General features: G+C 46.2%; 1 protein-coding gene across 6 annotated transcripts in view; it reads left to right on the top strand.

Moving 5' to 3' along the window:
• Positions 1-12610, top strand: part of SORCS3 (sortilin related VPS10 domain containing receptor 3) — a 465994-nt gene that overhangs the window by 308456 nt on the left and 144928 nt on the right. For all 6 annotated transcript variants that reach the window (XM_045025354.1, XM_045025356.1, XM_045025355.1 and 3 more), the window contains one exon: positions 9867-9940. In XM_045025354.1, the coding sequence (XP_044881289.1) occupies positions 9867-9940 (74 nt within the window). The remainder of the gene's footprint in view (positions 1-9866; positions 9941-12610) is intronic.

Below are 12610 nucleotides of genomic sequence, written 5' to 3'. Positions count from 1 at the left end.
AAGATTTCTTTGGAAACTGACAAGGATGGTAAACTAGCAGTGGATTCAGTGGCTGGGGAAATGCAGGGAACAGGAAAACCAGTCTCTAGGAAGCAATCCTGCATTGTCAGGGGATGAGATAGATATTATGTTATAACCACATGGTAGAAATCAAAGATGGAAAAAGAAACCCAGTTGGTTCATTACAGCCATCCACCGACTAGAGCACAGTTATTTCCTGCAGTATATTCTGCTATGTTTTACCCAGTCCTAAATTTCTTGACTAATGGAGACTTTAATAGAGCTTTTCTATGTCTAGTTTTTATGAAAAAAAAAACCACTCTGCCTTTGCAGTGGATAGAGCAGGGAACTTCCATTTAGAATAGAGTTCTAAGACACTGCAAAATGCTTCTATTGTGGTATCCAACAGGTACATCTGCCTTTCGCGGAAGGTCCTCTCTGTCATCTACTGAACCCTTTTCATTGCGATTTGAATTTATCGTGCGATGCTCCTTTCCCTTCCCTGCCGCCATGTTGCCTCCTGCAGTTACATTACACAGATGTCTGTACTCCGTGTCCTCACAGTTTGTGATTTTTTGATTCTCATTAAAGCTGGGTTTTCAGCTGCTCTCCAGGGATGGACGTTAGCAGACAGCCTCAGTCCCTCTCCGTTCCTAACTTCATCCTTTTAGCTATTAACACAGAAACAGGTGAAACTTTTGCAAGTTTCCAAGGAAAGGCAAGGGAAAGCTCCGAGGAAATGTTGACCTATTTTCTTCATCAGAATTTGAAACTTTGGTTAAAAAACAAAACAAAAAAATCACACCAAACCTCTACATTTTGATCCCCCCCCGCACCAGTTCTGGCTACGAATGAGTTAGTTTGTTTTTGTGTTATTCTGAGATTTTCTCCACTATATCCAGACAGAAGCCCCTGGGTTGATGCAGATATTATGGGGGAGCTTTACAGTGGAAAACAAGTATTTTCACTTGCCTAGATTTCCTTGAATTTCAGTGTTTCTCTGTTGAAATGAGACATTAGGCTCTCAAGAGACAGAATGTTACACTGGTGACATCCACTGAATTATTATGTAGACCTGGGAAATCATATAATTACTGTCTGTAAACAGGGATAGTAATACTGTTCCTTGTAGGGGAGTAGTAGTTCTTGGATAGAACATGGAATAGAAGTGCAAAGTACTGCTAAATGCTGAACTTTGGCCTCTGTTGTCCTTTGCTTGGGGACACTCTCTTCATCTCATGCTATTTGGTTGAAAGGAAACTGTAGAAGTGCATCTCCAGGCATCAATCTCAAAGGATTCTCCCTTGGTAGGCCCTATCTAAGATGGCTCCATACCTGTGGCTCTTGTTTTCCATTGCTCTGTCTCACCTCCTAATTTGTAGGAAGATTAAGTATAGTTGTATTAATTTAGATGGAATATATGTGCTAAAGGTGTTAACATAACATAACCCAGTCACTGTCCAGCATTAAACAGTGTTAAACAAAGTCTGGGATCTGGTATACAGAGTCCTCAGCCCGCTTAATACCATGGTAGACACACTATAAAATTCATGCCAAAGCTTAGAAATGCATTGATTGAAACACACTAAAGGAAAAGAATCAAAACGAGGCAAACAAACAGCATTGAAACTTTAATTGATTGTGCAAAACAAGCGTAATCAAAACCTATCAAAGTCCCTTTCTGGATGCAGTGACTATTGGTTAACGTCTCTTATTCAGTGAAGCAGTCCTTCTCGGGGAGGAAGAAAGGGTTAGGTCTGGTGTTCAATTCTGAATCGGGAATGATAGTCACTTTCCTGCTTTAGACAAAACAGACAGGCACAGAAAATAGGTAATAAAGTTGGGGGAAATATGGCTTTTGTTGATGTTCTCAGGACACAGGGTGGCTGGTCAGTCACAGATGGATGCTTTGTGCTGACTAGTCAGCCACACTAGCTGCTGCTGTGGACCCTGGCTCACCTCGCTGGTCCAGAGACATCATCTGGTTGATTTGGTCAGGTTCCCTCTCCTTCACTGATTCTTCTAAGGCTAGCCAGAGCTGGATGGGCCATCTCATCTCACCATGTGCAGTACAGTTGATTTCAGGATTAGGTGAAGAGCTGAGAGAGAGTGAGAAGGAGAATAGGAGGGCAAGACTGAGCAAGATTTCACCGGTGTCATGTTGGGGTCCTTGCTGGTGCAGTGACAATGGTCAAGTGTTTCTGTAACAGCGACAGACCCTGGTTGTCTGTGAGCAGGGTCAAACCTGGGACTTCTGGAGCTAAATGTATGAGCCTCTGCTGCAGGAGCTAAAAGCCATATGGCCCTTAGCTAAGGCTTCAGAGCAAATCTCTCTCTCCCCCTCAGTGGTCTCGGTGCCACTTGAGGGGACAGAACACCACACTCAGGCGGTGTGTGGGATACATCTCTACTGGAGCATCGAGCTCTGGTGTCACAGCAACAATCCTTCTGTTGCACTCACAGTGCTGGTAAACTTTTTTTTTTCTTTTCAAAGTCTTTCTTTTAAGGGGCCCAAAAAGGTGATGGGATCCATCCTCCTGTTATTTTGTCTGCCAATTAGCCCTAATTTCTGACATAGCAATTTTGGTTCACTTGGTTTCTGATTCTTTACTTCTCTTATTTACTGCTCATGACCATTCTATTCAAATTAATTCAGTCTTTCTGTCTCGCCTCATATCTTCTCTTAAACAGTTTTATATAACAAACCATTGTGTCAATCCACAAACCTTTACCCACTTTGTTACCAGTTAAGCTAACAATTAAAGTAGGCCTTCTAGGTCTCAGTTATTAAAACATGGTCCAAAATTTGTTTTACACCATCTCAGTATCATGATACCAATGGCATCGCATTATGGCATAATTACTTTGACAGAGGTGGACAGAGTCAGAAAAGTGGCAGCCCCTAATGCTACCACGAGCAAAGCTAGAGAACTCAAACCCACTGCACCGTCACTTGCAGTAGGAACACCACAGCAGCATAAGGTTCCAAAATAGTAGCAGCAAAAAATTGTTCCAGTCTTTTCATTATCAGCAAAGAGGTCGCCCCTCTTCTATCTTTATCTCCAGCCTCCATTACTCTCTCCCTTGCTCTGATGTTAATTGTAAAGCCGACTCCTTCTAGAAAGAGCTCACTGGACTGATATGGACTGCAATCAGCTGATTGTATTTACATCTAGTGGGAAGCCTAATTATGTGTATAATACATATATTATTACTTTAAGTGCACATAGTCCTGCTGTTCTTGCATGCTTTATCTGATATGAGGCTTTGCCAGATCTGATTATGCTCCAGGGTTGGCAGCTGGTCAGAACCCTTTTGAATGGATTCTCTCCAGATGTTTGTGCTGGCCACTTCATCACCTGCTTTCCTACTAAGAAAGAACATCTGATTTTATTTGGAAATATATTCTTCTTGTGTGCTTAGGGTTTCTGGCCTTGATTCTACCCTTGTGTTTGGGCAAGACTGCCTACATATACCATAGCGATCTTTATTCCCACATCCTGTATATTTAGTATGATGCTGAAAACTCCACTCCTATCCATGGCATTTCCAATGCACCTCTTACTGTGATAAACAAGGTAAAGTGCCTTTGGCTGCTTTGCTTTTCTTTCCTCTATCTTCAGTTACATCTGCAGCATCCATTTTGCTATTCTGCCCTGCTCCTCCTCCCGGCACTCAAAGAACATATGTGTCTATATGGGAAGGAGGCACGTATTCAGGTAATTTTTTTTTCTTCTCATCATTCACTCTCCCACCCTCTCTCCAGGAGAAGAATTTCAGAAGTGTCTGAAGCCTGGTCTACACTAGGCGTTTAAATCGGTTTTAGGAGCGTAAAACCGATTTAACGCCCAACCCGTCCACACCAAGAGGCCCTTAATATCGATATAAAGGGCTCTTTAAACCGGTTTCTGTACTCCTCCCTAACGAGAGGAGTAGCGCCAATATCGGTATTAACATAACGGATTAGGGTTAGTGTGGCCGCTGATCGACGGTATTGGCCTCCGGGAGCTATCCCACAGTGCACCACTGACCGCTCTGGACTGCAATCTGAACTCGGATGCAGTGGTCAGGTAGACAGGAAAAGCCCCGCGAACTTTTGAATATTTCCTGTTTGCCTAGCATGGAGCTCCGATCAGCACGGGTTGCGATGCAGTCCGAAATCAAAATAAAAAAAGAGCTCCAGCATGGACCATGCGGACGTGATCGCTGTAAGGGCAGGCAAATCCATTCTATCAGCGCTCCGTTATAGAAGATGAAATTCAGAATCATTTTTAAAAATTCTCCAGACAGAACCCGGAAGTTCCAAGGGGCGGGGGAGGCTGCGGGAACTATGGGATAGCTAGGGAATAGCTACCCACAGTGCAACGCTCCAGAAACCGACGCTAGCCTCGGACCGCGGACGCACACCACCGAATTAATGTGCTTAGTGTGGCCGCGCGCACTCGATTTTATAAAATCTGTTTTACAAAACCGGTTTATGCAAATTCGGAATAGTCCCGTAGTGTAGACGTACCCTGAGTATCCCACTTCTGCTCTGAAGCGGATGGGCACATTATGAACAAAATCAGCTTCTCGTAATTTTGCATGATTTAACGGGGCATGGGGGACAGACAAAACAAAAAGGAAACAACTTGGGCCCTGAAACTCGACTTTGTTAAATTGTGATGGTGACATTTTTCACGTGGAATTTGGCTGGAGGAAAACAACAATCCCTCCTGCCTTTGAAGTAGCTGACATGGTTATTTACAGAGCACTGCCAGTGTGCATCGTGTGCTCCAAAACACAGAGGATAAAGCCCCCTTGTCGCAGGGCCGGCGCAAACCATTAGGCAACCTAGGCAGTCGTCTAGGGCACTAACATTTGGGGGGCGGCGACTGCGGCGGCCAGATCTTCGGCCGCCACGGTCGTCGTCGGTATTTCAGGGGCGGGACTTTCCGCCGCCTCTGTCGGGGGCGCCATTTCGGGGGCGGGACTTTCCGCCGCCTAGGGCGCCAAAAAAAGCTGGCGGCGCTCCTCCCTTGTCGTGGGGTTCACTCACTGCAGGTGGAGCCACCTCCTGGCCGCTCTGGGAATTATCTCCTGCACCCTCCTCTTGTGGCCTCTTCACCTGTCATGTCTCGCCCTCTGGCCCCACTTGCTCCAGGAGTTTCAGCTTCCTTTTTTGTGACTTGGCCTTCCAAGCAGGCCACTATGGTCCTCCCCTTCTGTGGTATCATAGACTTTCAGGGCAAACTGTCCCAGGCTGTCTGCTCTCCACTGCCTGGTCTGTGCCACTTCCCCAGTGGCTGGTAGGGGAACCAGGGCCCGCCTTCTACTTGGGTTCCAGCTCAGGGACCCTCTACACAGCAGCCATGGCCTGCCCTATCTTATCCTTTGCTGCTTTTCTCCTGAGTCTTTCCTACCTTTCTGGCTCTCCCCCTTCTCTGGATATGCCAGCCAAAACTCCCGCTTCCCAGGGAGCAGAATACCCCTCTAATTGTTGGTATACCAAATATACTTACTTGAGTAGAATTGGTACCGGATGAGTAAATCGACACCAGCTGAGGAGGTGACCCACTGAGGGGACACATTGTCTGACGCAGAGCATTTAGCACAGAATGCTGGGATTTATTCTACACTGACGAAGTGGGCATTCACCCACGAAAGCTCATGCTCCAATATGTCTGTTAGTCTATAAGGTGTCACAGGACTCCTTGTCGCATTCTACGCTGGGTTGCTCTGCTGTTTATGAAATGCAGCACCATAGAATCGAGGTCAGTAGGTGCAGGGGCGGCTCTAGGTATTTTGCCGCCTCAAGCACGGCAGGCAGGCTGCCTTCAGCGGCTTGCCTGCGGGAGGTCCCCGGTCCCGCGGATTCGGTGGCAGCCTGCGGGAGGTCCGCCGAAGCCGTGGGACCAGCAGACCCTCCGCAGGCATGCCGCCGAAGGCAACCTGCCTGCCGCCCTCGCGGCGACCGGCAGAGCGCCTCCCGTGGCTTGCTGCCCCAGGCACGCGCTTGGCGTGCTGGTGCCTGGAGCCGCCCCTGGGTAGGTGTGATGTGTCCAGTATTGGGATTTCTGCATGTGAAGTGTCGTCCTGCTAGGTGTGACTACACTGTGAGTTGAGGAACATTTTTTTTTTTTACATTCAGCTCCCATTTTAGGCACCTAAAGGAAATGGTCAGATTTTTCCACTGCGTTCAGCACCCTTCAGCCCCTGTTGTTCTCAGTGGGATCTGCTGAGTTGCTCTGGAAATGTGGCTGCTTCATTTAGGTTCCCCAATGGTGGCTGCTCAGTGCTGAGTTGGTTTGTTTTTAAAATCTGGGCCTTAGATGACATGACTGGGAGTCAGGACTCCTCCCTTCTGTTTCAGGATCTCATCCTGAGTCACTGTGGGACCTTGGTCAAGTCATTTAACCTCTCTGAGCCTCTGAGTGTCGGGTGATCAAAACCAGTATGTAAAACTGGGAGAATGATACTGCCCTACCGCACAAAGGTCCCAGTTCAGAGAACCAGGTAGACATGTGCCCAAGTCTATCCCTATTCAACAAAGCACTTAAAGTTCAGCATGGGCTCATTGGCAGGTAGGTGCCTAAATAGCTTTGAGCATTTGGGCCACGATGCTTTGAGGTTTAATCATTGTCTGTAAAATCACCCGAGCTCTTTGGGTGAAAGGGGAGGTGCAAGTGCCAACTATTATTAGTTGTTAAAGGGACGTGGGAGAATTTATATATATAAGTTTGCACCAAACAGACCTGATTTTCTTTCTTTACCCTGTATAAAACCTCAGGGCAAATTATTCTCTATTGTAATCTATTGTAATTGCCACTTAATTTGTCATCACTTCTAAAGTGCACCTCTGATCTCCCAAAACAAGGTGAACAGAAGACACAGGCCTGCATGATTTTTTTTATGCTTGCAAAAACCTTTATTTTATTGCGTTTTATTCAGTAATTCAACATTAACCTTTATATTTGTATCAATAAATAATGGCACACAAGCTGTGAGGAAGCGAAGTGGGCCAAAGAGACCTTTCGGTGGCTTGCTGTGTCTCTTCCACTACCAGACAGTCCATCGTCTCAATGATTTACTCTTGGTTAACATTCATGGTGGACCCTAAACATAAAGAGAGAAATAAATAAACCAAAGAACCCCAAATGAATAGGATCCTTCTTATCTCTTATCTGAAGCTGCCTAAAGGCTACAAATTCAATTTAATCCTTCTACCATCAGTCAATCTAAGATCTAATTCAAAGGAGAGAAAAAAGTACACAGCAGCTGGTCTGAGGCTCTTGACAGAAAGAAGCTCTTTGAATGAGTCACTGTAGGGCAGATGAGTCATTCAAACGAGAGGTGCTTATTGCCACTGCGCTGTCCATAGCATGCTGTTGTGGACCTGTAAAAGAAAAGAAGTGCTTGTGGACAAAAAGGAAAATAGAGACTCCAAGGAAATCAAGGTGTTTGCCAAAATCTCCAGAGACACCAACTTCTTGAGTTCCTGGGGGGGTGCTCGACTCACATTCCGCCCCAGGCTGTGTCCCCACTCAACGCCTTCCCTCAAGCCCCACCTTGCTCTTCCCTGCCTCTTCCCACCCCTATAGCCCCCCCACTTTTAGGGACCTTCTGCTGCTCCTGCATATTACTTATCTTCACAGTCGTACATAACAATGCATATCAACAATTCCATCCTACACATCACCAGGATGTAATTCCTTCCACTATGAAGCTGGACCTGCCTCCAATCCACAAATCCAATTACTCAAAAACAGAGCTCAAACAAAACCTTAACTCCAAGCATATAATTTTTCCATTAAGGATCAACAATTTTCAAATTACCAATATACAGTCTCTCCATCTCTGTAATCTCTCTCTCTTCTGCCTGTCGTACAAACAGTTCACTGACACTTCTTATCCAGGCACACATTCTCTAGAATCAAAGTTCAACATAATTGTGTTCTAGTCTAACAGAATTTATTATTTTCTCCCTGTTCAGAACAGTCTGCTATGTCTTACTTGTCTACTTTACACTCAAGCTAATAGATAGTTCTTAAAATCAGATGTATTTCCTACAAACCGGAGTACTTTAAGGCTGGAGTAAAGCTTGCCGGTGTTCTGTAAGTTTTAAGTAATTGGATGGTGGGTGGTTGTAGACTTGTATAGGATGGGAATAGATTGTGATGATGGGTAGGATATTTATAAAATTAACCTACCTCTGGCATTTAGTCTAGAGCTAGATGGAAACTTTGGACTTACAACTCAGCTGTTTGTTAGCTATGGGGAACCAAAGAAACATTAGACTGCAAGTTTAAATTGAAAAAGGAGCCCTTGTTAGCTGCCTCTAATGTAGGCCTGCACAACTTGTAAAGCAGCAAGGGCCATATTACTCCAAAGAAAACAGCTGAGGGCCGAAACCCCCCCAGCCCCGCCAAAACACACACCCCCAGTACCACCAAGCCCCCCGCTGAAACACATCCCCTGCCCCAGCACCACCCGGCCCCACAGAAACACCCCCCCCCAAGTATAAAGCCTCGCTGCCACTGTCCGCCCGCCCACTCGGCTCGTCGTCCCCCCATGAAATAAAGGGAGAGGAAAAGGGGACAGTTTGAAGGGATTGGATGTGATTAACACACAAACACAGGGGCTGCAGGGAGCCCGGGGGAGCAGTGTGATAGGGGCTGGGAAGGGGGAAGGACCCTGGACCAGGGAAGGGGGCAGGAGTTGGGGCAGGAGAGGTGACATACACACACGTCTCCCCTGGGGGTTTCCTGGCTGCCTACAGAGACAGTGGGGCAGAGACTGGGACCAACCAGTGCAGTAGCAGAGTAGGCAAAATCCAGCTAGAAATCTTTAAAGAACAGGCATTTTGGGGTGAGATTTCACATGCGTGCTGTAGGCTGAAAAAACCATGGGAACTGCCTGCTTTTTGGTATTGCAATAGGAGTGAGTGTGTTGACAGCTGAAATCAGGAAGCACAGAGATGTGTGAAGAGGGTGTTGGGGAGGTTAAAGGGGGGAAGAAAGTTAACACTGGTTTTGAATCTCAAAGGTAAAATTTGAGAGGAGGGCATAGTGTCTTAACTTGTTGCTAGCAGTGTGGTTACTAGAATCATAGAAATATAGGACTGGCAGGGACCTTGATAGATCATCTTGTCTAGTCCCCCCTGCACTGAGGCAGGACTAAGTATTTGTTAGACCACCCCTAACTAGCCTGTTTTTAGAAACTTTCAACAACTGCAGCCTCCCTAGGTAATTTGTTCCAGGGCTTAACTACCCTGACAGTCAGGATGTTTTTCCTAATGTTTAACCTAAATCACCTTTGCTGCAATTTAAGCCCATTACTTCTTGTCCTGTCCTCAGCGGTTAAGGAGAACAATTTATCACCCTCCTTTTTATAACAATCTTTTGTGCACTTGAAGACTGTTATCATGTCTCCCATCAGTCGTCTCTTCTCCAGACTAAACAAACACCGGTTTTTTTCAATCTTTCCTTGTAGATCATGTTTTCTAAACCGTCAATCATTTGTCCACTTTCTTGAAGTGTGGTGCCCAGAACTGGACACAGTACTGCAGTTGAGGCCTTATCAGTGCTGCGTAGAGCAGAATTACTTCTCGTATCTTGCTAACAACACTCCTGCTAATACATCCCAGAATGATGTTCTCTTTTGTTTGCAACTGTATTACATTGTTGACTCATATTTAGTTTGTGATCCACTGTAAACCCCAGATCCTTTTCTGCAGTACTCCTTAGTTAATGATGTAGCCCTGCATTATCGATCTAGCTATACTGTGACCTCGGGGAGCTCGGAGATGATTTTAAACCCTGTTGGGGCAACAGTCACTCTCCTTTTCCTGCTATTTATACTCTTGTTCATTTCTTTTTGTCTTTCAGATGTATAGCTCTATGGATTTTGGAAGACGCTGGCAGCTAATGCATGAGCGGATCACTCCAAACAGGTTTTACTGGTGAGTGGTCCATTAAGCTTCTCTTGTGTTGTGCAGACAATATAGCATGTTTGTGTTCATCGCACACCGAAGAAGACTCTGAGGGGCCCAGGATCTAGAATTATTGCTGTTCTGCCAAACCCAGGCATTCAAAATTCATGAGTTTGGTCCCAAAAATCCTGAGATTGACATAGGAGTGTCTTTAAAAAAAGTTTGGAGTTTTTAATGCATCTTCTGGTGTCATAGCCTTTGCGTGGGGGAAGGGTCATATTTTCAAGTCTTTCAAGCCACAATCTTGAGTTAGAAATTTACTTTAAAAAAAAAAATAAGAGAGCTGAGATTTTCATGTAATCACCTGACTCCAGGAGCTTTAAAGAAAACAAACACCAAATCTAGTGAAACTTGTTAATAATGCTGTTATTGACTACTTCCATTCTGTTGTGTCCCGGGTGACTGTGGGGAGGGGCTTTTAAACAGAATCAATGTGCTAATTAAAGAGCATGCTAGGCTTTTATTATGTGTTAGAATGTATTTTTATCATCAGATAACTGGGGAATAAGGATACATCTACACTGCAAAGAAAAACCCATGGCACCTAGTCTCAGACCCTGGGTCGATTGACTCTGGCTCATGCGGTTCAGCCTGCGGGGCTAAAAATATCAGTGTAGACATGCTGGAGCCGGGACTATGGGAGACTCCCCCCTCTCCAGGTTTCAGAGCTGGGGCTCCAGCCCACGTGGGAATGTCTACATTGCTAATTTTAGCCCCACAGCTCGAGGGCCAGAAGCCCGAGTCAGCTGACCGTGGCTCTGAGACTCAGTGCTGTGGGTTTTTCTTTGCAGTGTAGACAAACCCTAAGTGGTTCAGGGGGGTTGGTTTTGAGGGGTAAAAAAAATGTAATATTACTTAGGTGACCTAGGTGCTTAAATCCCAGTTTCAAAAGAGAGTTATGTATGTCAGTGCCTGAGTCTCATTGAAAATCAATGGGACCGAGCTGCCATTTCAGAGGTATTTAGGCTGGCTCCAGCCACAGCCATGCCGCTGGCCACTGGTGCTCCAGGCAGCGCGGGAAGGGGGCAGGGAGCGGGGCGGGTGGGGGTTGGATAGAGGGCAGGGGAGTTTGGGGGGGTGGTCAGGAGGTGGGGGTGTGGATGGGGTCGGGGTGGTCAGAGGGCGAGGAACAGGGAGGTTGAATGGGTGGTGCAGGGGTCCCAGGAGACAGTCAGGAAGGAGGGGGTTTGAATGGGGCAGCGGGGGGCAGTCAGGGGCAGGGATTCTGGGGGTGGTCAGGGAGAAGGGGTGGTTGGATGGGGAAGGGGTTTCTGGGGGGGCAGTCAGGAATGAGAGGAGGAGTTGGTTGGGGTGGCAGGGGGCAGTCAGGAGTGGGGGTTCCAAGGGCAGTCAGGGGACAGGGAGCGGGGTGGTGGTGGATGTGGCAGGGGTCCTGGGGGGTCCATCAGGGGGCAAGAAGGAGGGGGCGGGGAGCAGGACACAGCCTCCCCTAACCAGCCCTCCATACAATTTCTGAAACCCGATGCGGCCCTCAGGCCAAAAAGTTTGCCCGCCCCCGTTTTACAGCATGGCCTTGTTCATCCCACAAGAACGGGATCTTGGGACTTGTAGTCCAGAAGGACCATGGGAGTTGGAGGCTGACAAGAAATGTTGGGACAAGGAGTGTGTACAGACAGTTTAGGAGGGAATAGGGTTTGCTTTTTTGCTTGGTTCTGGATAGGAGCAAGTTGTGGGTGTCTCTCATCAAAGAGGAAGCCATCACTTTTAGATAAGAGAAGCTAAATCAGTGCTGTACTGTGAGTATAATTAAAGAGGACCAGGTAAAGTCCACCACCCTAATTAGTGGCAGCATTATATACAAAGGTGACAACCTTATCTGAGCAATAAAAGGGACCTAACCCAAAAATATGAGCAGGTTGCATTATATGGAGTTCCCATTTCAGATGTCTCCTCCTTTTCCAGAAATACAGAGGGTCATCGGTTACTGGAAAGAGTGGCAACAAAGCTTTTTTTCCACTCAGAGGCAGCAGTATTCCAGTGATGATAAACTTTCCAAGAGAACAAATTAGGTTGTTCGCACAGTGGGCAAGATTTGAACCACCTTATTGTAATGCCAGGCTCAGGGATATTGAAACCCTGTAATATAATAACTCCTCTTGGCTGTTTGAGTTCTTTGTTATTATGCTGCAAGCTGTGATTGTTGTTCTGAGCTTGTAAGCTGTGTGTGGGGAAGAAAAAAAATGAAAGGAACACACTGAAACTTGGGGAGCTTGCGGGTTTTTTTTAATTATTATTACTATGTGGAGTGGGTAGAACACAAATATATAGGACCTTGTAAGTTTCAGAGGAACATAAGCTGCTGCTCTTTGGGTTCCACCGTTGTGTAAAAAGCTAAGTCATCAGATTGTGTTAACTGAAGCTTCCAGGAGACGTGAAATAACAGCAACAAAGAGATGCCTACGTTAGTCCTTAGAAGGAGCTGCGAATTTGGGCTCCTCCGAATCTATTATTAACAGGGCTCAGATAAGCCTCTTACATCAAATGGTGAAATCTTCAGCAGCTTTGTCAAGATACCACTTGACTTGTAGCAGCACTTTCAGTTGTCCAGAGCCACCGCACATTTGCAGTACTATAACCTGCCGTTTTGTAGAACAAATCACCCTAACCCAGAAAGAGTTC

Source organism: Mauremys mutica, chromosome 7, assembly GCF_020497125.1.
Source record: "Mauremys mutica isolate MM-2020 ecotype Southern chromosome 7, ASM2049712v1, whole genome shotgun sequence".
NCBI classification, from domain to species: domain Eukaryota; kingdom Metazoa; phylum Chordata; order Testudines; family Geoemydidae; genus Mauremys; species Mauremys mutica.
This window is presented reverse-complemented; position numbering and strand designations above follow the sequence as displayed.